At 45.2% G+C, this 27551-nt stretch overlaps 1 protein-coding gene across 1 annotated transcript in view; it reads left to right on the top strand.

Annotated features, from left to right (window-relative positions):
- MAGI2 (membrane associated guanylate kinase, WW and PDZ domain containing 2) overlaps positions 1–27551 on the top strand; it is a 1230330-nt gene that overhangs the window by 1044586 nt on the left and 158193 nt on the right. Inside the window, exons 14-15 of the mRNA XM_030216294.1 lie at positions 9996–10188; positions 24444–24689. Coding sequence (XP_030072154.1) covers positions 9996–10188; positions 24444–24689 — 439 coding nt within the window. The remainder of the gene's footprint in view (positions 1–9995; positions 10189–24443; positions 24690–27551) is intronic.

Raw genomic sequence — 27551 nt, forward strand, 5'->3', positions numbered from 1 at the left:
ACCCCCCCCCCCCCAAACCCACTCCCCACAACTGTACACCACTACCATAGCCCTAAGGGGTGAAGGGGGGCACCTACATGTGGGTACAGTGAGTTTTGGGTGGGTTTTTAAGGGCTCACATTTACCACCACAAATGTAACAGGTAGGGGGGGATGGGCCTGGGTCCGCCTGCCTGAAGTGCACTGCACCCACTAAAACTGCTCCAGGGATCTGCATACTGCTGTCATGGAGCTGGGTATGACATTTGAGGCTGGCATAGAGACTGGCCAAAAAAGTTTTTTAATATTGTTTTAGGGTGGGAGGGGGTTGGTGACCATTGCAGGAATAAGGGGAGGTCATCCCCGATTCCCTCTGGTGGTCCTCAGGTCAGTTTGGGCACCTTTTTGAGGCTTGGTCGTGAAAAAAAATGGACCAAGTAAAGTCGACCAAATGCTTGTCAGGGATTCCCTTCTTTTTTCCATTATCGGCCGAGGATGCCCATCTCCTCTGACACGCCCCCTTGAACTTTGGTTGTCCCCACAACGGACTGCAGTTGAGGGCGCCCAAAATCGGCTTTTGATTATGCCGATTTGGGCGATCCTGAGAGAAGGACGCCCATCTCCCGATTTGTGTCGGATGATGGGCGCCCTTCTCTTTCGAAAATGCCCCTGAAAAATGCTATTCTATAAAGAGTGCTCCTCCCGCAGCGCCTTTATAGAATAACTTTGAGCGCCAAATTTTATCAGCACAGAGCTTTTGGCGTCATTTATAGAATCTCGCCTTTAATGTGGAAGTTAGCATGCACTGTTAATATACTGCATTACCCGTTAGCATGTGGTAATTCCTTACTAAAGGGCTAATGCCATGTAGTAAAAGCAACAAAGGGCATTACCCAGAAAGGTAACTTTTTACAAACCAAGATCGTGCATTAAATATTTAATGTTCTTAAAAAAAACTACTCTTATCAAGTAAGAAGAAAATAATTTAAAGGCTTAAGAGAACATTTGGTGCAGACTTAATGCTATATTTTATTTATGACTGCTTTCCTTGTTCAGTACAGGAATCTAGAAGTACATTTAACTGGTTTTGCACTGTCTGAAATATGTCTTTGAAAAATAAGATTACCCTGGAGCAGTTAGAAAGGTGTTCGGCTTAGTTTCCCTGTAACAGAACCTATTAGTATCAAAGAGAAAAGAAGAGAGAACAGTCAAAATTCCAGTTATTTATGGGTTTGGAGAACAAGTTGTCTGGGAAAACCGGGACCCTCCAACATTTTTCTAAATAACTTTTTTAAATAATAGTACGTATGTTTTGGGGTTATTTAGAAAATGTTTTTAATTATTAATATTATTGATAGATGTTGCTGCAAGATGCAGTAAAAACTGGATGATCCCTGTTTTCAAAATGACGTCATTCAGGAAGTGACCATTAAGATCCATTTTAGCAAAATGGTGTTTTGTCAGTGGCGTCAAAGACTTAGTAAATGTGTCAAGGTTGAAGGAGGACACTTTGAAATAAATTATGAATTAGCTAAGAACCCCCCCCCCCCCATTATACTAATGTATTTTCAAAGGTCATACTAAATGATTTAACAATTGCAAAGTATTTTGAAACTATGTAAGGGGTCCCATTTTTTCTAGACACCGTGTAGTAAGAGGTGACAATCGGGCAGTGGCGTACCAAGGGGGGGGGGGTGGTGGGGGCGGTCCACCCCGGGTGCACGCCACCGGGGGGGGGGGTGCCGCATGCCGGTCAGCGTCGTTCATTTCCATGCTCCCTCTGCCCCGGAACAGGAAGTAACCTGTTCCAGGGCAGAGGGAGCATGGAAACGAACGACGCTGACCGGCGCGCAGCACCCCCCCCCCCCCCAGCGGCGTGCACCCAGGGGGGAGAGGGTTCTTTTGCCGGGGTGTGGGGGGTGTCCTTTCGCCAGGGGGGGTGTTGCGCTGCACGGGGGGGGGGGGGGCGCTGCACCCAGGGGAGCGGGGCGCATCGGCGATCCGCCCCGGGTGTCAGCGCCCCTAGGAACGCCACTGCAATAAGGATCTCTGTTCTGGCAGCGTTCTTAATGTGAGTCATAAAAGCACCACTTCGTTGTTTGTACAGCGTTCTCTTAATGCTTGGTTCAGGAAAAATGTACAGTATGATATGTGGCCTTTTACTGGACCAGTATAAAAGATCTCGCCGTAAATACATGAGCTTTCAGTGGACTCTTGTGCAGATGATGTGACCAATACAGTAGTTAGAACTGTGAACCCTAGGCTGCACTCTGACCTTTGTTTCACTCATTCTTTTCTCTCCGAAGTGAGCAAAAATGTGCTTCTTTTTTTCTGTAAAGAGCTGGCTCCATGACTTTAGCTGCAAGTGCTACATGCTGCCTTGCAGAAAGCCTGGCTCCAATTCCTGGGCTAGGCTTCTGCTCCCTTGGCAATGATGCCCTAGAGGCAGTATTCACAGCCTGTGCAGGCAGGACGCTTCAGCTGTTGCACTGTGGCGGTTCCTGGGTGAATAGATTAGAATTCACACTTCTCAGGAAAGTGTAGTCTATGACTGTCACTGTTCTGTCTATGCTAAGCTGATGGGGGAGGCAGGAGAAGAAATAAAAATAGGAGGGAACCCTGGGTAGTTGGTGCTATAGCTCACTAGAGGCCAGCTAGAATCCCAAAGGAACAGAAGGAAACTCCTGGGCCAGACAAAAATGCACAACAACTCCGTTGGGAAGCAATATTCAGTTCTGGCAAATCATCTCGAACATTCCTAAATCTCCACTATCCAAACTGCAAAAACATTAAATACAAAACAACCTATGCATCCAGCTTCTCCTATACAAGCACACAATTGTGGAACGCACTGCCTAAGGCTGTGAAGACAACCTACGACCACCTAAACTTTAGGAAATCATTAAACACTTATCTGTTCAAAAGGCATACCCTGCAGACCCAATATAAATGCCTGCACTCTGCAACACATCATAACCAAAGCTTGTACCAGACACTAAACAGTCTTCTCTCTCCTTGATTCCCATTGTAACTGAAATATATGTTCCTTAATCAACCATAATACCACCTGGATTTGTTTCTTTACCGGACTGGCGAATGTTACTACGGTACTATGTAAGCCACATTGAGCCTGCAAATAGGTGGGAAAATGTGGGATACAAATGTAACAAATAAATAAACAAAATAAAATATCTATATTCATATGAACATTTCTTTCTATATTCAGCCTGCAGTAATCAGAGAATTTAACGGGTGCTGATTACCGAGGGCTGAAATTGATCTGGGTATTCAATGCTGGTCTTAAGCCTAGAGTTATCAAGCTGCCTGCCAATATTCATATCCTGCCACTTACTGGGTTAATAGACTGAAAATCGTCGCTAACACCCAGATTCTGTATATGTCGCCCAAATTTGGGTGCGGATCGGAGATCAGCGCGTAAACTAATTAGTCAAGACGAGTCTGACCGCAGTGGTCCGTGCAATGATAACATCACGACTAGACTACTGGAATGCCTTGTACACTGGCCAAACCAAAAAGAGTTTGTATAAGCTGCAACTAATTCAGAGTGATGCAGCATGACTGATAGAAGGCTGCAAACTGCGTGACCACATCACACCCTTCCTGCAAAAGCTACACTGGCTACCAGTACCTTACAGGGCTAAATTTAAAACTCTCTGTTTCATTTTCAAGACCTTCAGACAAAATGGGCCAGAGTACTTAAAAGAATAAGTTAGCCCTCTACACACCTTTAAGAACTCTTAAGATCAAGGATCAGCACCATTCGTCCCCTCAGCAAAAGAAATTCTACGATGTGATAGCCACCAGCGAGCTTTCTTAGGAGTAGACCCCCATGCCCTGGAATTTACTCCCCAGAGGGGCTCTGAATAACTCAAGACTACCTGTACTTCAGGAAACAGGTAAAAGCCTAGCTTTTCTCCCAAGCCTTTAATATATAGGGTAGCTGACTATACACTCACTCTGCACCGGCTTGCTACACACACTGTAACTTAGACCAGTTCCTTATATCTTGATTAACTGTACAAAGAACTTGCCTTTAGTTTACCCACCCATTTATTTATCCCAACTGACTCCGTACTACCCATGCTGTCTTCATCTATATATTTGCATTTGGCCCCTCAAGAAAAGCATTAATATCATAGCAGTGTTACTTGAATGTTCTAATTGTGTCCTTACTGGACATTCCATCACTATTGCTTACATCATATTACATCTGTTATTTGAATTTCAGTGCTGTTAAATGTGTATATTTTTGATCCTGTTTCACGGTAGTCCTACCCTGTTTCCCCGAAAGTAAGACATCCCCCGAAAATAAGACCTAGTAGAGGTTTTTCTGAATTGGTAGATATAAGGCCTCCCCCGAAAGTAAGACCTAGCAAATTTTTTGTTTGAAAGCAGGGCCGCCGAGAGCCGGACAAGGCCGCCCCCCCACCCGAGGTCACCGGACCCCCCCCTCCACCCACCGTCGCTCCCGGAACTAACCTTAAATGCCTCCTTTCACCTTCGCAGCAAGCAGCAGCAGGGCAGACTTCTCCTTCGTTCCGTGCCCCGCCCTCGCGGACGTTACGTCAGGCGAGGGCGGGACACAGAAGGAAGGAGTGGCCTGCCCTGCTGCTGCTTGCTGCGAAGGTGAAAGGAGGCATTTAAGGTTAGTTCCGGGAGTGACGGAGGGCGGGCGGGCCAACCCCAATCCAACCCCGATGTTTCCCTGAAAAATAAGACAGCCCCTGAAAATAAGACCTAGCGCTTTTTGGGGGGCAAAAATTAATATAAGACAGTGTCTTATTTTTGGGGAAACACGGTATTACTATGTTTCAGTTTGTTGTTTTCAAGTTTTCTTGTTTCATTGTATTTTAAGTTTATACTTGTACATTTTACTATTGTTATACTGTCAACAGAATTGTAAGTTTGATGTTAAAACTGTACCTACTGCACACCGCCTTGGTGAATCTCTTCATAAAGTCGGTTAATAAATCCCAATAAATAAATAAATTAGGTGCAAACAATCAGTTAATAACATTATCAGTCTCCCAAACACATAGTATATTCAACCCAGCTTCTCAATCTATCATCATCAATGGACATATAAACATAGATTTTTTGCTAACCGGGGATCTTCAGATATTTCAAAAATTTCCACCATACGGGACTTTGTCCCAAGCTATAATTAGTGTTATTTGCATCTTCATAGATCAACCCACAAATTTGTATCTTTTTCTTGCGTTTTTACTCAGTGTATCTTTGTATCTTAAAAACACCATATCTTCAATTAATTTTTCAAAAATATTGCTTAAGCTTAACTTATCTTAAGTTTGAGCTGGAAGAAATCGCTGCTGCTATTTGCTTTAAGATAAGTTAAGCTTAAGACTGATAATAGTTATTTTGAAATATTCCCCACACTAGAAGTTAGGTTTCCTTAATTTGATTGAACAATCAGTTAATGGCATCAACAAGCCCTTAAATTTTATAGCACACAATTCAAAGGGGGTGTGGCCATAAAAAGGGCATGGGTGGGTCAGGGGCGTTCCCAGAAATTAGGCGCGATGTTATCGAATACCTGCATTTGCGCACCTAACTGTTATCAGTTGGGCACAGCATTTACACCAGCTTTTGCCATGCAGAAGTGCCCATGCCCAAAGTTAGGTGCAAGAAGCGTGCCAAGCTAGTATTCTGTAAAGGACACTCTTACAGAATATCATTCGGCACCATTTATTATTATTATTATTTGTTGCATTTGTGTCCCACATTTTCCCACAATTTGCAGGCTCAATGTGGCTTACATTATACTGTAACTAGTAAAAAAAAAGGCCTGTTTCTGACACAAATGAAATGGGCGCTAGCAAGGTTTCCCTTGGAGTGTGTATGTTTGAGAGAGTGTATGTGAGAGTGACTATGTGTGAGAGAGAGAGTGAATGTGCGAGTGTGTCTGTGAGAGAGAGTGTGTGTGTGAGAATGAGAGTGTGTGCAAGTGCGTATGTGAGACACAGTGTGAGAGAGAGAGTGTGTTTCACACAGATACAGTGTGTACGAGAGAGAGAGTGTGTGTGACTCTCTGTGAGACTGAGTGTATGAGACCAACAGAGTGTGTGAGTGACTGTGTGACACATAGAGAGTGAATGTGATACAGTGTGAGACATAGAGTGTGTGAGAGACAGTGTGTGAAAGTGAGAGAGAGAAAGACATTGACTGAGAGAGAGAGAGCGTGTGAGGGAGAGAGTGTGTGTGTGTGACAGAGATTCCTCCCCCCCCCCTCTGGTGTCAGGCCCCCCTCCCTCCCTCCCTCTCTCTGGTGTCAGCCCCCCCCCCTCCCTCCCTCTCTCTGGTGTCAGCCCCCCCCCTCTCTCTCTGGCGTATGTGAGACAGTGTGAGAGAGAGTGTGTTTCACACAGATATAATGTGTGCGAGAGAGAGAGTGTGTGTGTGAGACACAGACTCTGTGAGACTGAGTGTATGAGACCAAGAGAGTGTGTGAGTGACTGTGTGACACAGAGTGAATGTGATACAGTGTGAGACATAGAGTGTGTGTGCGACAGTGTGTGAGAGTGAGAAAGACATTGACTGTGAGAGAGAGAGTATGGGTGCGCGAGATACCTCCCCCCTCTTCCTCTCTCTGGTGTCAGGCCCCCCCTCTCTCTCTCTGGTGTCTGAGCGTTATTGTGCAGGACGCTGAGCTCTGGCTGTGCTTCAAGGAACTGACCAATCCTATTTAATAGAATGCACCTCCAACATTCTGAAGCCGAGAAACCTCGTGTGGTTGGTCACTTCTGCTTGTGACGAACCCGGAAGTACGTGATGTCAATTCAAGAGATGGATACAGAGAGCAGGAATGCCTCAGCCATGCAGTCAGCTTCAGAATGTTGGAGGTGAGTTTTGTTATATAGGATGGCGATCGCCATTTCCGGATAGAGAAATACAAGTAGTATTGCATTTAGGTACATAAGTGGTAAAGTAGAATACACAGTGGTATTGCATTGAAGTTCATAAAAGATAAAGTGAATTATAAAATAAGTTATACAATCAACTATAGAAAGTTTATTTTCGGTATATGAGATAAAGTGGTAGTGCATATTGCTTAAATTTCATTAGTAGCTCATAGGTTATCAGTCTAGTGTGCAGTTTTCGTTTTTGTCTAGTTCATGTAGAGTCTAGTTGTCTAGTATTTAGGATGGATCTGAATCTGGCCCTCACTGGGTAAGTCCCTTCCCCGCCCTGACTCTGCTCTGGGCACCCCAGTACTATCCAGGCAGTTCTGCAGCTGGCTGTGCTGATAGTATTGCGTGGCACTGACCAGTTAAATTTTGCAGAATATCAACGCAAGAGCCGGTCAGCGGGATTAACAGTTAAGAGGGGAAGTTATCAATGTGGGTTACTGGTAAGACTTGTTAATTTACTGTTAATCCCAATTATTAGTAACTAGGTCTCACTGCATAAAATGGAACCTGCACTAAAACAGTATGAATTTGAGGTAATATAACACAACTTAATGGTAGCCCACATTGATAACTAGACCCCTAAATCCTGCTAAATATCTACTCCGCTGTTTATAGTTTGTCCAATAAAGATTTCTACATATTGGAACACAACACAAATATATTTTGTGAGCAGTCTCTTTCAAGACATATGTAAGAGTGCATGATTTAAGAAAACACAGCTCGGAATTCAGATGATAATCAAAAATATTGAAAAGTAACATCTGTAAGAAATTCCTTTGCAATCTAAGGACTGATTTTCATGAACATATTTTTTCATGCAAACATTTAAAACTGTTTTTAAAAAACTAGATCTATTTGATGCAACATACCACTGACAAGAATTGTAACAAGTGTCTATAAGGCAGAGTAATAGTAAACATAGAAAATATATTCAAATACATAAATTCAAAGCAAAGATATGTGCAAGGGAGAAAGTCTCATCACAGAAGGCAAAAGTAGAGACTAATAGACGATTCACCACTGGAGACGTGAGTCCAACAGTCTTTATTATATCAAAGATAACGACCCGACACAGGCCGTGTTTCGACGCTAAAAAGCGTCTGCATCAGGGGTCAATAAATATACCAAACAGAATATGCTGGATACAAACTATAGTTTGGTGTATTTATTGACCCCTGATGCAGACGCTTTTAGCGTCGAAACACGGCCTGTGTCGGGTCGTTATCTTTGATATAATAAAGACTGTTGGACTCACGTCTCCAGTGGTGAATCGTCTATTAGTCTCTACTTTTGCCTTCTGTGATTCATCATCGTAGAGAACTTTTCCTGTTCTATACTTTGAAAGTCTCATCACTGCACATTGAATTTATTAGATGTCACAGCACATTTGACCCCTGACACAGGCGCTGTGTGCCAAAACACGGCCCAAGTCCGGTTATTTATGGAAGATTGATGTTTAAGTTGCACGATTAAAGGAATTGTGTCCCAATTTTGAAGGCTCTTGATTATCCTCTCTAACCACCTAAGCCGAAACTAGCTGTGTTGTGGGTGGTCCTGGGGGCAAGTCAGCACTTAAGTGGTGTGATAGAGTCACATCCAGGATGGTTGGGTTAAGGCAGTTTCAGTCTGAAATACAAGTCCCAGAAGGCATTGCAGGCAAGGAGCCAGGGGGTGAGATGAAGAACCCGGACTGGACTCCTAGCTGCAATAGGGGAAGACATGGGTGTAAGCTGGCAGGACGTGTAAATTGGCTGCCACTAGGGGGAAAGAGAGATAGGAAACCCTGTGTGCAGGAGCTCATCATTAGTCTAATGCTCAACTCAGCTGGTATGGGTGTGGGGGAAGCTAATGGAAGGAGAATGATTGGTTGTGGTAGCAGAAGCCAGGGATTGATTAGGCAGGTGGGAAGGAGTCCCAGGAAAGAGAGAAGCAGAAAGAGAGAAGAGGGTGGAGTGAAGCAGATGCAGGGTGAAATCCCTTGGGTGTGAGAAAGTCCCAAAAGTATTTGCAGGCTGAAAACCCTTGGGTAATAGAGGTCCCTAAAGTATTGAATCTACCAGTGAAGCCGATGTAAAGGGGAATCCCTTGGGGTAGGAGAACTCCCTAAAGTATGGAACCCCTCCTGAAGGTAAAGAGAGTAGAAGGTAGAAACTGCTGCTTTGTGATTTAACTGTGATGATGAACTGAATGAACTGCTTCTATTTAGAATTGAACTACTGTTTATTGTGCACTGGATAAAGAGCCCAGACTGGAGCTGACTGTGAGCCTGTATTGAATCCTGGTATGTGCTGATAGCCTACTGCTTAAAGGGGACTATTTGCCACACCCTTTCAGGTGGCTTATATGTGCTTAAGATTGAAGATGAATGCTGCTGTTGGAACTGTGTATCAGGTCTACTAGAAACCTGCATGGCATAAAGTCCTTAAGATTGAAGTTGCTGATGGACATTTATTTCTTGACTGTACTGGGAGCCCGTGGCTGGAGGAGATTGTTCTATCCTTGGCTGCACTTAGAGGTCCCTGATTACAGTGGTTAAAGTACCGATATGAAGCACTTAACCGGATAAGGTAACCAGACAAATCAGACTGCATAAAACACAATCCTATTTTTGCCAGGTTTCACTTATCCGTTTAAGGGCTTAACTGCATGAGTGCTGGCCATCCTCACATAACTGGATATTTAATGCTGGTGCCCGGACATGATCCGACATTGAATATCTGGACATAAAGCCAGCAGTGGCTAAAGAATCGCTGACCACTGCAGGCTGAATATTTACCTGTTTGTATACATGAAACAAAGTTTTGACAAGAGCGATGTCCTATTCAGTGTTTTTATAGGAACCTTGTCAGAGGAGAGGTATTTGGGTGATCATAAATGTCGAGTTTATCACAAATCTTGGAGCGAGCCTAGAAGTCTGAAATATATTGAGGGGAGCAGGGTTAATATTTTCGACAATTTCTTATAATACACCTACAGATTTATATCTTTATAGGGAGAGCAATATTGGTATATATGTGCAAGAGAGAGAAAAAATACTATATTAACATCTGCTTTTTTAATTATATAGATTTTGATTGGAGCAGTGATTGCAATGGGTTCTGCAGACCGAGATGGCCGCCTTCGTCCTGGTGATGAGTTGATGTATGTGGATGGAGTCCCAGTTGCTGGGAAGACTCATCGATATGTGATTGATCTCATGCATCATGCAGCCCGAAGTGGTCAAGTCAATCTTACTGTGAGAAGAAAGGTGCTATCTATCGGTAAGTTTACAAGAGAGGAAATCCCAGGTAGTCACCCAGTAACTACCTGACAGAATGGAATCCAAGAATTCTTAAAAAGTAGCTGCAGGCCACATGTGATGAAGCGCTTTGGCTGTTGACAGTCTCCAGTTGATGAGTATGCAACAATTGGGTGTCACTGAAGTTTATGATCCTGTTGAATGGCCAAGTCAAAAGAAGGGTATCCACATCTAGTTACAAAAATAGTATTTTCAAGATTTTTATCCAGGCTGTGTAATAACTTGCCAGATGTATTTGTCAGTCCTTATCTGTCCAGTTCTCCTACTCCTCCTGTAGCTGACATTAAGTGGCCTGTTTAATCAAACAGCACTCTTGGCACAGATGTAGGAGACAAGACATTGACTGTTAGGCATTGGGAGTGATAAAAGGAGACACATGACTCAAACTTCAATTAACTCAGATTTTATAGAATGGTTTTCCTTGTTGTAGGATGTCATATATGTCCTAGACTTTTCAGAAGAAATTGCCAATTTGCATGAAATATAGGACAGAACTCAGTTAGCCTGCAAAGAGGTGGGAAAATGTGGGATACAAATGCAATAAATAAATTAATTAATGCTTAATATCAAAACCCAATATTCATTTCATAAGATACTGAGGGGACTAGTTACTAAACTGTGATAAAATGTTGCATTTTACCACAGCTTAATTTATTACCGGAGTCACTAACCTATAGTACTTCGGAACTGTGGGTTAGTACCTTCCTCAGTAAATGAATAACACAACTTTTGATTGACTTTGCAAGCTGCGATAGTTTTCCTCCCCAGATAGGTGCTTTTTATTTGGCAGCTTGATTGCTAGTGGTAGAATTGTGAATTTACCGCTAAGTGTGAACTGCAGTGGCGTTCCTAGCCAGGATGGCACCCGGGGCGGATCGCCGATGCGCCCCCCCCCCCCCCCCCGGGGAAATGACATCCCCCCCCCCGGGTGCACGCTGCTGGGGAGGGGTGCCGCGGCGCGCGCCTGTCGGCTCCGAAAAGTTTGCTAACTTCGCTCGTTCGCTGCAGCTCCCTCTGCCCCGGAACAGGAAGTAACCTGTTCCGGGGCAGAGGGAGCTGCAGCGAACGAGCGAAGATAGCAAACTCGGAGCCAGGCGTGCACCCGGGGCAGACCGCCCCCACCGCCCGCCCCCCCCCCCCTTGGTACGCCACTGGTCGACTGGCACCATTTTGAACACAGCAGGCTAGAGGACCCGGGTGTCTGGGAATTACTCCTATACCCGCTCCCTAACTAGACACCAGGGATAGGGGTCAGTACTCCTGAGTGGAGTAGAATGAGTAGAAGTAAATCAATTTTTTAATCGTTCCAAAAGTACAAAGGCTAGCGGACACTCATGGAAATACTTTTAAAACAAATAGGAGGAAATATTTTTTTCACTCAATGAATAGTTAAGCTCTGGATCTCTTTGCTAGAGGATGTGGTAACAGTGTATCTGGGTTTAAAAAAAGGTTTGGACAAATTCCTGGAGGAAAAGTCCATAGTCTGCTATTGAGACAGGCATGGGAAGCAACTGCTTGCCCTGGGATTTGTAGTATGGAGTGTTGCCACGATTTGGGTTTCTGCCAGGTACTTGTGACCTGACTTGGGCGCTGTTGGAAACAGGATACTGGGCTAGATGGACCATTGGTCTGACCCAGTATGGCTACTCTTTTGTTCTCCAGGACTATTCTGGGGAGGAGTAGGGGTGTCCCTTCAGAGGGATTCTGTTCCAGGGACTGTGAAGGGTCCCTTCATAGGAATAGGGGATCTCTGCTTAGCAGGAGGAGAAGAGTCTATGTAGCACTTACTGTATCTCTGGCACCTTTAAGAAGGTCCCTAGGAGCATTAGATCGCATGTTAGCAGTCCGATGGTCCTGGGGAGGAAAAAGGATCCAATAAATGCAAAGTTCAAAAAATGAACACCACCATAAATAACACAGTTTACAAAGTTCAACACAAGCTGCATCATTCTATTTGCATAATGATAAGGTGATTTGCATGCCTTTGCATTCTTTTCATCACATTATCATGGAAAGTTACAGAAAGGCAATATAAGAAATACATGATCCTTACCCTCTCAGTATTCAGGGCTGAGGGTCACCCAGGAGGCGGGTACATAATCAAGTTGTAATATCTATGGCCAAAAATGATCTTGCTCCCGCTTATCTTTAAACCTGGGCACGCAGATCGTAAAGGGTTCCCCCTGCTAACTAACGAGCTTAGTATGGTGACAGTAAAGAGTCAGGCATGGAAAAATATAAAAAATCAGAGTGGTGACAGGGTTACTGAGCTCTTACCCCAGTGGTGGTGGTAATTGTTTCTCTTTCAAATATTATGGGTTTCCTGAGTGCTGGAAGCTTGCCCTTGTGAAACGGTGAAGTATAAACCCCTGGGTGGGTGAAATATCGCCTGATACAGATAGGAAGTTGGCACTCACTAATGTCACTGCTTGCAGCCTTCAGCCCCTTCTTCAGTTAGGGTCTACAAATGATGGCAGCTTTAACCTTTGCTCTTCACTGACCAAGGCTTTGAATCCAGTCTCCCCAAAACCAGATCATCTGCCTTAGAGCACCCTGGGCCAAATTTTATAAATGGCGCCTTAAAAATTGGCACCGAAAAACCACATACAGCGCGATTTTATAAACTGCTCCTAAAGATAGGCATAGTTTATAGAATATGCTTAGTGGCTATTCTACTTAAAGCCAACTGGTTCTGCTACTTGGTCGCTAAGTATCAATTATCTGAACTGATTGGCTGGCTAATCAATTAAGTTGTGCGCGCAATTTAGCCATGCGGCCAAATTAGCACACACAACAAGGCGCCATTTACAGAATTTGGGGGTCTGTGTCTCAGAGGAATAGCTGTGGCTCAGGCTGACCTCTCTGAACAGGTTACTGCAGAACGGGAACACTTCAGTCTCTTGCATCAGTCTCTGAGGACATAACAGACTGGCAGCCGCTGTATTGTTACTTTTCTTACTCCTTCTTTAGTCCCTTGAACAGGGACCTAAGATCCCTGGGGGTGCCTGCATGGGGTTCCCCCACTCATTGCTCCTCTACATGCTTCTCAGCTAGACTCTCCTCTGGACCCTCTCTTGGGGAGGAAGGATGTGGCTCCTTATACAGTACTACCTCGGTTTTCGTTGACTTTGGTTATCGTCGGTTTCGTTTTTCGTCGATTTTTTTCGCGAAAAATTTGTCTCGGATTTCATCGGTTGCCTTGGATTTTGTCGGCATGCCCACTTGACCTCGCTGCTAATTTTGCGAAAACGCGTTCTCCTGCTCAGTGTGGTGTTGTTTCTCATTGTGTGAGCATCACCCCGCACGTCTAGCCAAACAATTCCATTGCATTCCAGTGTTTTTATTCATATGGAAATAATTGCCTCGGTTTTTGTCGGTTTTGGATTTCGCCGATTGTTTTCAGACGGATTATAGACGAAAACCGAGGTATCACTGTACTTCCTTCCACTAGCGTACCAAGGGTGGGGCAGTGTGGGCAGTCCACCCTGGGTGCAGGCAGCATGGGGGTTTATGGAGCAGTCGCACAGTCTTTGGCTCTGCCGGTCCCCTGCCCCCTCTGATATTACTTTCTATTCTGGGGCAGGGGACCGGCAGAGTTGACAGCCGTGCAATTGCTCCATGCACCTCCTTGCTAGGAGGAAGGGTGGTGGGGGTAATATGCCTCAGAAGGATGTGACATATCTCTGGGGGTGGGGGGGGGAGGCTACTGCTTCCCTCCTATTTGATTCCTGTTACATCAGAATCTGTCAGGGACCACCTAGTGTTACCCTTCAAGTGACATCTGATTCTTGGAGCAAGCAGTAGTGATCCTAGGTTGGCTGCCACCCGGGGCGGAACACCACTGCGCACCCCCCCCCCCCGGGTGCAGCGGCATCCGTCCCCCCCCCCCCCAGGGTGCAGCACGACACCCCCCGGTGCAATGACACCCCCCTCCTCGGCGCATCAAGCCCCCCCCCCCCCCCCCGGGTGCATTCTTGGCTGCTGGAGGGTGCAGAGAGCAGCCGCGCGCCTGTTGGCTCCACTGGCTCCCTGCTCCCTCTGCCCCGGAACAGGAAGTAACCTGTTCCAGGGCAGAGGGAACAGGGAACCAGCGGAGCCGACAGGCGCGCGGCTGCTCTCTGCACCCTCCAGCAGCGTGCACCCGGGTGGGCGGGATCGCCCCCACTGCCCCGCCCTTGCTACACCACTGGGAGCAAGGGTCAAAATGTTTTGTTTGCAACGCAATACATAGCATTCCGACAAACTGTTATGTGTGCATTAAGAGCAGATTGCAGGATTTTGCAGTTTAATGTACACTATCCCCCGAATTCTATATAGTGTGACCAAAATTGCATGTGCAAATCCAGGAATATTCTGGATTTGTGCATGCAATTTAATTACTTAAGCCAATCAGTGCTGATAATTGCCACTTAACAAGCAATTATTGATACTAATTGGTATTAATTATTATTTAAGTGCACAACTTGGTAAACGTATTCTGCGTGCTGGCAAAAAGGGGGCATGGACATGGAATGGGCAGGCCGTGGGCATTCAGAAGATCTACGCACAGAGTTATGGAATACACCTGCTCTGCGCCTAACTTAGGCGCCGGTATTTACACCAAGTTCTAGTCGACATAAATGGACGTGCCTAGAGTTAGGCGCAGGCTTGGCTACTAGGCGTATTCTGTAAGCCACCGGCATTCGCATGGGAGTACCAGTAGTTCCGGGTTGCCATGCGCAGTGGCGTAATGAGGGCGGCTGCCACCCGGCGGTTCGCCACTGCGCACCCCCCCCCCCCGAGTGCAGCATGACACCCCCCTCGGCGCATCAACCCCCCCCCCCCTCAGCGCATCAACCCCCTCCTCCCTCAGCGCATCACCCAAGCCCTCCCCCCGAGTGCATTCTTGCCTGCCGTGTGCACGCCGCTGGGGGGATGTCGGTTCCGCTGGTTCCCTGCTCCCTCTGCCCCGGAAATAGCCTGTTCCGGGGCAGAGGGAGCAGGGAACCAGTGGAGCCGACCCCCCCCCCCCCCATCGGCATGCACCCGGGGCGGATAGCCCCCACCGCCCCCCGCCCTTGCTACGCCACTGGCCATGCGGCAACCCTTTAGTAAAAGGGCCGCTAGCTGAATAGTGCTTCCAGGCTCATTCTGTGCCCCTGCCACGCCCCTCCCAAAAAAAAAGACACAAAGAAACAAAAACAAAGCTTATGCTACAACCTTTGCATACAAAAGCACACAGTTTTGGAATGCACTACCCAAAACCCTGAAAACCATGAACAATCTAACCAGCTTCCGCAAAGCTCTGAAAACACACCTCTTTAACAAAGCTTACAATAACCTCCCTCAATGATACAATTCATCCCCAAATCACCCAAACACACCTAAAACATTTCTCATACAACCTACCCAACATCAGCCCATCTACCACCTCTCTTACCTCAGCTTATGATCAACTGTATTTAAATCATGTACTGACTTTATCATAACCTTACTCTGTAAGCCACATTGAGCCTGCAAAAAGGTGGGATAATGTGGGGTACAAATGCAATAAATAATATATAATAATAAATAATACCATGTGCTTAGGACATGCAGATGGTGAAACTAATACGGAATTCTTTAGCGTATGCTGTATTAGGCATGCGTTAGTGAAAATGAGTGTGTGTGTGTATATATATATATATATAATAAAATTTTATTCACCAGTGTTTAATAAGTTATAGGAGTGAGCATACAATCTCTTTGCACAACGCATAGGGAAATGTAAACACCTCAGGAGAAAATGCGTTCTTGTAAACCTCCGCAACAAAAATGTTTCAGAAAAGTTTTTTGTGTTCACTGAGAGTTGGGAAGCCGTTATGTTCATTTCTAGAAGAGCTTCTGGTCATTTCACCGGGGTAAGATCATTTTCTTCCTGCTGCAGCCTGGAGGACATAAACTATTTTCAGCCTTCCCAAACATGACAGCTAGAAAATGAGATCTTTCTCGTCACTGGCTGTGGCATTTAGTGGCAGATTTGGTCCAATAACTCTTAGAGATTTTCAGTCCTAATGTGGCAGCATCATAATTGTTTGTGCTTATTTTCCCCTGACTATCTGTGAACATTTTATTTCTAAGTCATGCAAGGGCTGATAGAGGACGCTGGTTTGTCTGAGGAAAGAGCGGCTCCTAAATAGATCATGTTTACTTTGTACAAGAAAGGCAGCTTGTCTCTGAAGACCCAGCCTGCAAGTTACATAAATTCTATAGAAGAAGACAAAAATATCCCTCTGGACAGAGGTTTTGAAGGATAGTTAATACAGTCTCCTTCCGTTAGAAGAAAAACGTTCACATATTTTGCAGGCTGTCTTCTTAAGCACAGTCCTGTCATTCTTATTTTTATTCACAGTATTTAATTACTTGTTATGCTGCTTTTATTCTTGTATTAAGTGTGTAAAGTACGTTTTTTGAGATCCACCCAGTAAATAATAATAACATTATTGCCTCAGCCCGAGCAGAGACATTCATGCACACGTAAACATTTATTAACAGCAGAGTCTGCGTGGCTGGGCTCCCAAAAGCAGATGTATAAGGGATCTGAGTAGACATGTTCCAGAGCAGAGTTTGCAGGTGTTTGTTTACTCTTGGCCTGATTTATGAAAGCTTTTTTCCAATTCTCTACCTGTGGGAGAAAAAGATTAGTAAATCTGTTCGATAAGCGCCAGGCAGTTTTTAACCTGTTGTGTCCTTTTTCTGAACCTCTTCCACCAAGTCCCCATTGTCATAGATAATAGGTTAGAAATCTCTTCAGACATTTCCCAGTAGATTTACCAGTGTCATTTCCCTAAGCCTCCGAGCCATGGAACGTTTGAGAATTAATAAAGCTAAAACCATGCGAAGAAGCCATCATTGAATGAGAAATATAGCTGGCCATTTGCAAGATATTTTGCTTGGAAGCGCGTGATTTTCTTCCAACCATGTGTTAAGACGTCACAGCTCGCTGTGTCATGGCTTCTGCTTGTTGCCGAATTTTTGGGCTGCTACAAGCAGAGCACAATAAAATAATTGTCCCTTTTTCCTGTGAGTTTGCTGTAATAAAATTCTGTATACACACTATAACGAGTAACACAATTTGGGAAGGAAATGGGATTTGATATACCACCTTTCTGTGGTTACAGTGAAAGCAGTTTACATATTATAGACAGGTACTTATTTTGTACCTGGGACGATGGAAGTTTAAGTGTCTTGCCCAGAGTCACAAGGAGCTGCTGCATTTGGACTCAAACCCAGGTCCCCGAATTTTTGGGCTGCTACAAGCAGAGCACAATAAAATAATTGTCCCTCTTTCCTGTGAGTTTGCTGTAATAAAATTCTGTATACACACTATAACGAGTAACACAATTTGGGAAGGAAATGGGATTTGATATACCACCTTTCTGTGGTTACAGTGAAAGCAGTTTACATATTATAGACAGGTACTTATTTTGTACCTGGGACGATGGAAGTTTAAGTGTCTTGCCCAGAGTCACAAGGAGCTGCTGCATTTGGACTCAAACCCAGGTCCCCGAATTTTTGGGCTGCTACAAGCAGAGCACAATAAATAATTGTCCCTCTTTCCTGTGAGTTTGCTGTAATAAAATTCTGTATACACACTATAACGAGTAACACAATTTGGGAAGGAAATGGGATTTGATATACCACCTTTCTGTGGTTACAGTGAAAGCAGTTTACATATTATAGACAGGTACTTATTTTGTACCTGGGACGATGGAAGTTTAAGTGTCTTGCCCAGAGTCACAAGGAGCTGCTGCATTTGGACTCAAACCCAGGTCCCCGAATTTTTGGGCTGTTACAAGCAGAGCACAATAAAATAATTGTCCCTCTTTCCTGTGAGTTTGCTGTAATAAAATTCTGTATACACACTATAACGAGTAACACAATTTGGGAAGGAAATGGGATTTGATATACCACCTTTCTGTGGTTACAGTGAAAGCAGTTTACATATTATAGACAGGTACTTATTTTGTACCTGGGACGATGGAAGTTTAAGTGTCTTGCCCAGAGTCACAAGGAGCTGCTGCATTTGGACTCAAACCCAGGTCCCCGAATTTTTGGGCTGTTACAAGCAGAGCACAATAAAATAATTGTCCCTCTTTCCTGTGAGTTTGCTGTAATAAAATTCTGTATACACACTATAACGAGTAACACAATTTGGGAAGGAAATGGGATTTGATATACCACCTTTCTGTGGTTACAGTGAAAGCAGTTTACATATTATAGACAGGTACTTATTTTGTACCTGGGACGATGGAAGTTTAAGTGTCTTGCCCAGAGTCACAAGGAGCTGCTGCATTTGGACTCAAACCCAGGTCCCCTGGTTCAGTGGCGTTCCTAGGGGGGCTGACACCCGTGGCGGATCGCCGATGCGCCCCGCCCCCCGGGTGCAGCGCCCCCCCCCCCCCCCCGATGCAATGCGACCCCCCCCCCCCCGGTGAAAGGACACCCCCCATGAAAGGACACCCCCTGGGTGCACACCGCTGGGGGGGGTGCCGCATGCGCGCGCGCCTTCGTTCGTTCCATGCTCCCTCTGCCCCCTGTTCCGGGGCAGAGGGAGCATGGAACGAACGAAGGACAGGCGTGCACCCGGGGCGGACCGCACCCACCGCCCCCCCCTAGGAACGCCACTGCCCTGGTTCTCAGCTGACTGCACTAACCATTACACTACCATTTTATTAGTCTGCTATCTAAGGACACATATGTATTTTTGGTCCTGAAGGAATGTGTAGCCAGTGTTAATGAATGCCTTTCTTAAGCTGTTCTTCAGTTCACCAAACATCACACAAGCACACGAGTTTGAGTGCTCGGAGTAAATTATGTTTAAATATCTTTATTCAGCAATACCAGAGCATACATAACAGAAAATCTGAGAAACCTGTCGGTGTGTGCCGACAGAATATACAGATTGCAAGTTAGTATCCAGACAATTCAACAATGGACATTCCATCAACAAAGAACAGTGTTACATTTTCTATTTTCTGCCTTTCCTTCCCCCCCATCCTGTATCACATACAAAAGCTATGAATACTCATTGCAGTCAACGTTCAGCTAACCCCTCTCCGTAGTACAAATTTCCAACGTGCATCTTAGCATAAGTATATTTATCTGCAACCACTGCTTTGTGGACAAAAATCTCAGTATTGTCCAAGTGTCAGAAATAAATACAATTAAAGGGTGATTCTGTAACCTAGGCAACCCACATTTACATGTTCATTATCCCCCAGATTCTATGTATGGTACCCAGATTTGGGCACGATCCTGAGATGTGCACTCAGCTTAATTGGATCTGAGCTGTTACCAAGCAATAACTGGCTGCTAGAGGCCAATTATTGATGTTAATTGGTGCCGATTAAGATTTGCATGCGCTCTGTTCTATAACACAAGGTGCCCAAATCCCATCACACGCAACTCACAAGGGGGCATGGCCATGGGGGAGCATGGGTCTGTCAGAGGCATTCTGAAAAGCGGCGTGCGTCGTTATGGGGTCAGCACGCTCATTGTGGGCACCAGCATTTAAACCAGGTTGCAGCAGGTGTAAGTCTGGCACCCAAAATAAGGGGCAAGAACTGGCGCTAAGCATGATTTTATAAAGGGCACGTGCCCTCATCTTTTCCAGTGCCCATTTTAAGTGCCATTTATACGGCCAGATTCTATATACGGCGCCTAGAAAATCCATGCAGAAAACATTTTAACCTAAGCATCTACTATAATAAAACTCACCCTCAACATTCTGAAGACAACGTTCTGAAGTCACTCAGTCACTCCCTGAAGGGTTCATGGATTCATGGTGGTGAAGCCACAACACTGACCATGTCTCTCTGCCCCGCCCTCGCATGACGGACCAATCAGAAAAAAACACCCTCAACATTCTGAAACACAAAGGACCATCACAACACCGTTCCCAGGCAACACTAGGCAACGTAAGACGGACCAATCAGAGCAAATTACGTGACAATAAGGGAGGAGCATTCCCCAGCAGAATGGCTCATTATCTGTGCAGCACGGAGAGCACAGAACCACCGCTGGAACGAGAGAAGAATATTCCTGCTGTGGGTATGTGCAAAATTAGACCGGCACAGCACATCCCACAACCCCCAAGCAAAAAACAAAACAAAAAAAAGACACACATCAACAACCTGCACACACACCGCACCCTCACACACTCACACACACACAAAATAACTCTGTGACACATACACACACACACACACACACACAAAAAAAGCCACATGCTAGCGCCCGTTTCATTGGTTTCGGAAACGGGCCTTTTTTACTAGTATTCTATAAACGACGCCTAGATTTAGGTAGATTGAATAACTATGCTGGCTGTTATTTGCTCTTCTTCTTTGCTGTTCTGTAAACGGCACTCCAAGTTATGCGCCATTTATAGAATAACACTTAGAGCTGATTTCCACGCCAAACTTTGGGCATGAGGATTTACACCAGCTGAAACCTGGTGTAAATCCTGGCTACATGAAACCTGGTGTAAATCCTGAATACCGGGGATCCACACCTCACTTACATAGTGAGGTGTGGATCCCCGGTATTCAGTAACACTGCTTACATTTTTAGTGAACGCCCCTGACCCGCCCATACACCTCCCATGGACATGCCCCCTTTAATTTGCATGCTAAAAAATTTGCATACAGATCTTTACAGAATAACATTTAGCAAGATACATGTGCAAATCCAAATTGTTGCTAATTAGCGCAAATAATGGTTAGTACCCAATTATTGGCCCAAATTGGCTCATTATCCAATGTGTGTGCATGTAAGAGTAGTGTGCAGTTACGCATGCGTTAACTTGCGCATCAATTATAGGATCTGAGGGTTAGATTTTAAAATTCTACAATTTATGTGCGTGCGTGACAGATATTGGTGTGGACATTTACACCTGCCCTAGGACCATTTATGCTAGCATTTTATAAAGAAAAGTAGATGCCTGCTTTTCGTTTTAAGCTAGCATCTAAGTATGTGCCTTCTTACCAGTGGCGTACCTATGTGGGGCCTGGGGGGCCTGGGCCCCTGTAGATTTGGCCCGGGACCCCCCTGCCGACGACCTGCCCGACCCCCCCCCCCCCCTCCCGCCGCCAACCCGCCGTCGCCTGCCTTTTCTGGCGGGGGACCCCCAACCCCCGCCAGCCGAGGTCCTCTTCTCGCAAAAGGCTTCCTTCTGTTTCTGACGTCCTGCAAAGGTAGGCGACGGCGGGTTGGCGGCGGGAGGGGGGGTCGAGAGGGTGTAGGCAGCGGGAGAGAGGCAAAGTCGGCAATGGCGGGGGGGGGGGGCAAAGTCGGCAATGGCCAGGGAGGTCAGCGGCGCCGGGGGAGGGGGGGTTAAAATATGCCCCCTCACCTCGGGCTCTGGACCCCCCTCTCACCAAAGTCTGGCTGCGCCCCTGCTTCCTACCCTCTTATCCTAGGCACCATGTTATAAAATGACCCTCTAGATGTCTTGAAGATACAGTATCTGATAGCTGACTAGAGCAATAACGGGGGAGCAGTGACTGTCTCCTTTGTGTATCTGTTATACTGTTGCATATGTCCAGAAATGTTATAGTAAAGAGACCAAGTAGTTATAGTAGTGATAAGCGAGAAGTACTGTAGCTTCATTATTCCACCCCACTCTGAACCAAAGGGAAAAGTGAGTTATAGGTTTGAAAACAAATTGTTGGATTCATGAATTAAAATTTTTAAATAATTTAAAATAATAAGTTTTCTTGTTTGCTATTTATTGTGTTTTGACCACACTTTCGTCTGGGCACAGCTCTACCAATCAGACATGCTGAGTCCAGTGGACTTGATGGGTTGTGGCAATCTATTTTCTGTTCTTGGTATCTAAAGGGGAAATTCAGTAAAGGGTGCCTAGCGGGGCACCATGAAATTAGCATCACAAATCATGATGCCAAGCAGTATTCCATAAGAGCAAATACACGAGTAAGTGTCTTCATAGAATATGAGAAAAGAGCACCACTTTACACACGAATAAGTCGCCAAGATCACTTACGCCATGTCAGCAGCTGGCATAAGTGCTCGTGGATATGTGGCAGTACTTACAGTATTCCGTAAATTATGCATATATCCAGTACAGCCACCTATTGTGCACCATAAAGTCTGATCGCGTCCCGACAGGAGCAGGAGAGAGAAAACTCCAGTGCCGGGCTCCGCTTAGAGGCCGGGGAGGAGCAGACACATGGCTTCGGGCCTCTGGATTGGCTGGCGGGGGTCCCCAGGCCCTGCTAGCAGAAGAAGCCTTCCTCCAGCGCTGTTCTTCACTCCGCCGCATTGCCTGCCCTGTGGATGCTTTTCTCCTCACATCACACATGCTCGGTTTTTGACGAAATTGAGCATGCATGACGTGAGGGGCAGGGGCGTAGCCATAGATTTGGCCCTGGCCCCCCCGACGCCAACCCCTTCGACCCCCCCCAACCCTCCCCTGCCGCCACCGCCATTGGGTACCTTTGCTGGCAGGGGTCCCCAACCCCCGCCAGCCGGTCCTCTTCTCCAGTGCGGCCACGTTGCTGATCTGCAAGGGCAGGCTTCTGTTTCTGTGAGTCTGATGTCCTGCACACAGAAACAGAAGCCTGCCCTTGCAAATCAGCAACGCGGCCATGCCGGAGAACAGGTTGGGGACCCCCGCCAGCAAAGGTAGCCATTGGCGAGGGAGGGTTGGCGGCGGTGGGAAGAGGGGGTCGAAAGGGTTGCCGCTGGGGGGGGGGGGTTCAAAGGGGGTGGTGGTGATGGGGAAGTCAAAAATGGGGGGGGGGGCCCTCCCGCCAAAGTCTGGCTACGCCCCTGGTGAGGGAAAAAGTAGCCACAGGGGCAGGGCAGGCAATGCGGCAGAGTGAAGAACAATGCTGGAAGAAGTCTCCTGCTGGCAGGGCTTGGGGGCCACCACCTGCCAAGGTATGTGAAGTTGAGGCAGGGGGGTGGCAGCAGCGGCATTGTCCCTGGCCGGGCTCAGTCTCTCGGTGGCCCTGTGTATTTTATTGAATCATGGTAAGTGCCAATTAGTGGCATGTCTTACCCGCATATTTGCTAGTATTCTGTAATTGGTGCCTACCCGTTGGCATGAATGTATAGAATTACCCTTTATTTATGCAGAGCATTTTTAGGCACTATTTACTGTGTGCTATGCAGTATTAAAACATCTAGATCATCCCCCGGATTCTATAATGGTGCCCCGAATTGCATACCCAAATTTGTGCTTGAACCCAAGATGCATGTGTAAATTAATTGAGCAACAAGCCAATTAACATGAATAATTGAGTGCTAACAACCGATTTGTGATGTTAATTGGCATTCATTAAAGTTTGCATGCACATCTGGCTATACCCTATCAGTGTCGTAGCCACAGGTGGGCCTGGGTAGGCCAGGGCCCACCCACTTAGGACTCAGGCCCACCCAATAGTAGCACACATTTAGTGGTAGCTGGTGGGATTCCCAATCTCCACCAGATGAAGACTTCCCCCTGCACCCTATTCTATAAGGCACGGCACCTAACTCTACTAGCGCAAAACTTAGTTCAAATATTTTTATTGAATTTTTCAATTATAGATGCAATAAACAAGATTCAAATATAACAGTGATGAACTCTCATAAGATATGTTATAAAGACAGTTCTATGCACTGCAATATCTCATTTAGAACAGTGCAACAACATAAAAAATAAATTATTAATACAAGAAGAAAATGACCATTGAATGCAGTTTGTATCCAAATTATTAAAGGTTACAAAACTTAATCACCAGTTGCCGTGTTTTCACTGAAAAATTGTCATAGGATTATTGTGTTCAGCTAGGATTTTCTTATATTTGGGAACAGTGCAGATGTACAACTTAAAAGGGGGCGTGACCATGGGCATGTCAGGGGAGCCTAACTTGGGTGCCAGCCTTTACACCAGGTTTCAGCAGGCGTAAATCTGGCACCTAAACTTAGGTGTGGGAAACAGCGCCTACTGTGATTCCATAAAGGGCAACGCCCCAGTTGTTTTCAGGCCCAAATTTTGAACGCCTTTTACTGAATGCAGCCCCATATGTTTTACACCACCTTGGCTGGATCTCTTCATAAAGCTTATTCCTGCTGTATAGTACCTAGAATGATTTTCTTCAAACAGGCATAAATAAATCCTAATAATTAAATAAAAGTGGTTAATAAGTCAGTGGTACTGTGCCGTAACTTTGATGGTCGTGTGTCTTTCAGGAGAACCGTGTCCAGAGAATGGTAGAAGTCCAGGCTCAGTGTCAACGCACCACAGCTCTCCGCGAAGTGACTATGCTGGTTACTCCAACAGCAATAATGCTGTGCCCACTAATACGTCCCCTCCAGAGGGCTTTTCCTCACAGAGCTTGCAAACCAATGATGTCATCATTCATCGCAAAGAAAATGAAGGTTTTGGGTTTGTCATCATCAGTTCCTTAAACAGACCAGAATCTGGAGCTACGATGCGTAAGTGGAACATTTCTTTCCCATAGATTATTCTGCCATGTATTCACTAGAAATCTGGCTGCCAGCGTGTACCACTGAAGAACTACAGATTGCCATGGAAATGCACGGGCAACATGTGGGCAGTTTGTCAAAACTAATGGAGTTTTCACTCAAGAGTTTCTGTAGGTTGCTCACAAATTGCCTGGGGCAATAGACCATGTTTTAGCACATCTGTGCTGTGGTTTAGCAAAATGCATTTGGCACTCAAAGGGCCAAAACTGGGTTCTGGGCCAAAGTAGAACAAACAGAATGCAATTATCCTGAAATTAGTTTGCTTGCATGGTTTTGAAATAGCAGCTCTTTTGCCCGAGTATGTATTTTCACACAACAATTCAAAGGAAAAAAAATCATGCAGGCAAAAACTTGTGCGAGATGTATTGTGTGCTGTTAGTGAAAAATGTTACATTTAGGGTCCTGTTTACTAAGGCGCGTTAGCGTTTTTAACGTGCCTACAATTAGCTTGCACGTTAACCATGTAGGTGCCTATTGGGATATTGTAGGTGCGTACACAGTTAACGTGTGTTAAAGACACTAGCATGCTTATAACGCTACTTAGTAAACAAGGCCTTTAGGGAAAATTTTACTAAAGTGCAGTAGGGTTTGTGCTTACCACACATTTAGAGACATAACTAGCAAGCCTGGCAAAAAGCCCAAGGTTGCCCAGTGGTAGAAGCCAAAGAAAAACCACACAAAGTGTGGAGGTGCTCTTGATCCCCACGAGACAAGTAGGAGGGAACAGAGAAGGGGTGGAGAAGATAGGTTCTATCCAAACAATGGGGGCAGACGTATAATTTAATTAAACAATGATATTTATTGCAAATGGTTGACTCAACACAGCCGTGTTTCGGCGCCGTAGCGCCTTCTTCAGGAGTCTTCCTAAAGTATATTCAGTGTTTGAGTGGTTAACACACTGGGAGATAAAGCACTGAAAAATACACAGTTCCTTCTCTTCAACGAGCAACTGGTGGTGAAGCGAGTCACAAACGTGGTTGCACATCCAAAGATGCACCGCCATTAAACAGCCAGATTTGGTCCATATAATAACTAAAAATATTCAGCTAGGCAAGTTCAGCAAACACGACTGTCTTTGAATATGTACAAGCTTTTAGCCTCTAGGTTTTTTTTTCCTTTTGGGATTCTTTCTGTTCCAGAAGTCTCAGGAAATCAAATCCTTAGGCAAAGTAAGTGTTGTTTGAAAATTATGCAAGCAGACTGACTTGTAGGCTTTGGACTGGATTCAGTGAATGGCACCTAGAGCCGGGATCTGCACCCAGACTTTGGGCGTGAGGATTTACATCAGCTGAAGCCTGGTGTAGGCGCAGATCGCCCGAATTCTCTAATACTGCGTACATCATAGTGAATGCCCCTGCCCCTCCATTGGCCGAGCCCACTTCTCAGTTGCGCAGTGTAAAACAAAAAATTGCACCTGCATCTTTACAGAATAGTGCTCAGCAAGATGCCCACGCAAATCCAAATTGTTGCCAGTTAATGCCAGTAATTGATTGTTAGCACCCAATTATCGGCACTAATTAATTCATTACTCAATTAGATTACACACGCAAATTGGGCGCATGCCCGAATTTGCATGTGTAGTTTTGAGTGCCATATATAGAATCTAGGGGTTTATGTGGGGGGTTTTTTCCCACTAATTTTGCCTGAAAGTTTATTCTAGCCCTAAAGGAATTTTTTACTAACCATTAATGCAGTGATTTCCCAAACTTGATCCTGGAGGCACCATTGTAATGGCATTTGATACTTTTAGACACCAATTGATATTATTTGACATTATCTTTATTTTTTATTGATTTGAATACGCTATGTTTTTGTACTTATGACATTTTATGTATGTTTACCTGTTTTTATTCATATATGCTTTTGAGATGTGTATTTGAGATTTTATATATATACACATAGATATATTTCTTTGGTTCGCAATATTTATGTTTTATATCTGTTATTATATTTGTTTTTATAGACTCCTGAAGAAGGCGCTACGGCGCCGAAACACGGCTGTGTTGAGTCAACCATTTGCAATAAATATCATTGTTTAATTAAATTATACGTCTCCCCCATTGTTTTGATAGAGCCTATCTTCCCCACCCTTTCTTTGTTCCCTCCTCTTTGTCTCCTGGGGATTAAGTGCACCTCCACACTTTGTGTGGTGTTTCTCTGACCTGGAGGCACCTGAGCCAGTCAGGTTTTGGAATATCCACAATGAATATTCATGAGAGAGATTTGCATGCAGTGGAGGCAGTGCATGCAATTATCTCTCATGAATGTTCTTTGTGGATATCCCAAAAACCTGACTGGCTGCGGTGCCTCCAGGATCAGGTTTGGGAACCGCTGCATTAATGTATGTTTTCTGCCACAGGGCCATTTTATTCCTATAGGCCCTGCGCAGACAATATGTGCTAATTGTTAGTTAAAGACCCCCCTAAGAGATTCATGATTAAGCAACAATCTTCCGTCTTCCAGGTGAAGAGCCCTTAATGCTGGCATAGATTAATTATCGTTAAGAATAATAGCAATAGAATTTGTTCCATCTCATTGACAAAGCTTGTGATTTTTAATTTATATAAGTAAAGAATATATTCTGGCATCCAAAGTCTGAAGATTTGCAACTTCATACCAGGGGCGTAGCCAGACACCCAAGTTTGGGTGGGCCTGGACCCAAGGTGGGTGGGTAGAACTCCGCCTTGTCCTACAAATGATTTGGTTTCTCCCTCTCTCATATGGTCTTTCAAACATCCCCTGTCCCCCATATACCTTTTAAATAGCAGATTTTCACCGGCAGCAAACAGTTGTTGGGAGTTTTTGGCTAGT

This window comes from Microcaecilia unicolor, chromosome 10, assembly GCF_901765095.1.
Source record: "Microcaecilia unicolor chromosome 10, aMicUni1.1, whole genome shotgun sequence".
Lineage (NCBI taxonomy): Eukaryota > Metazoa > Chordata > Amphibia > Gymnophiona > Siphonopidae > Microcaecilia > Microcaecilia unicolor.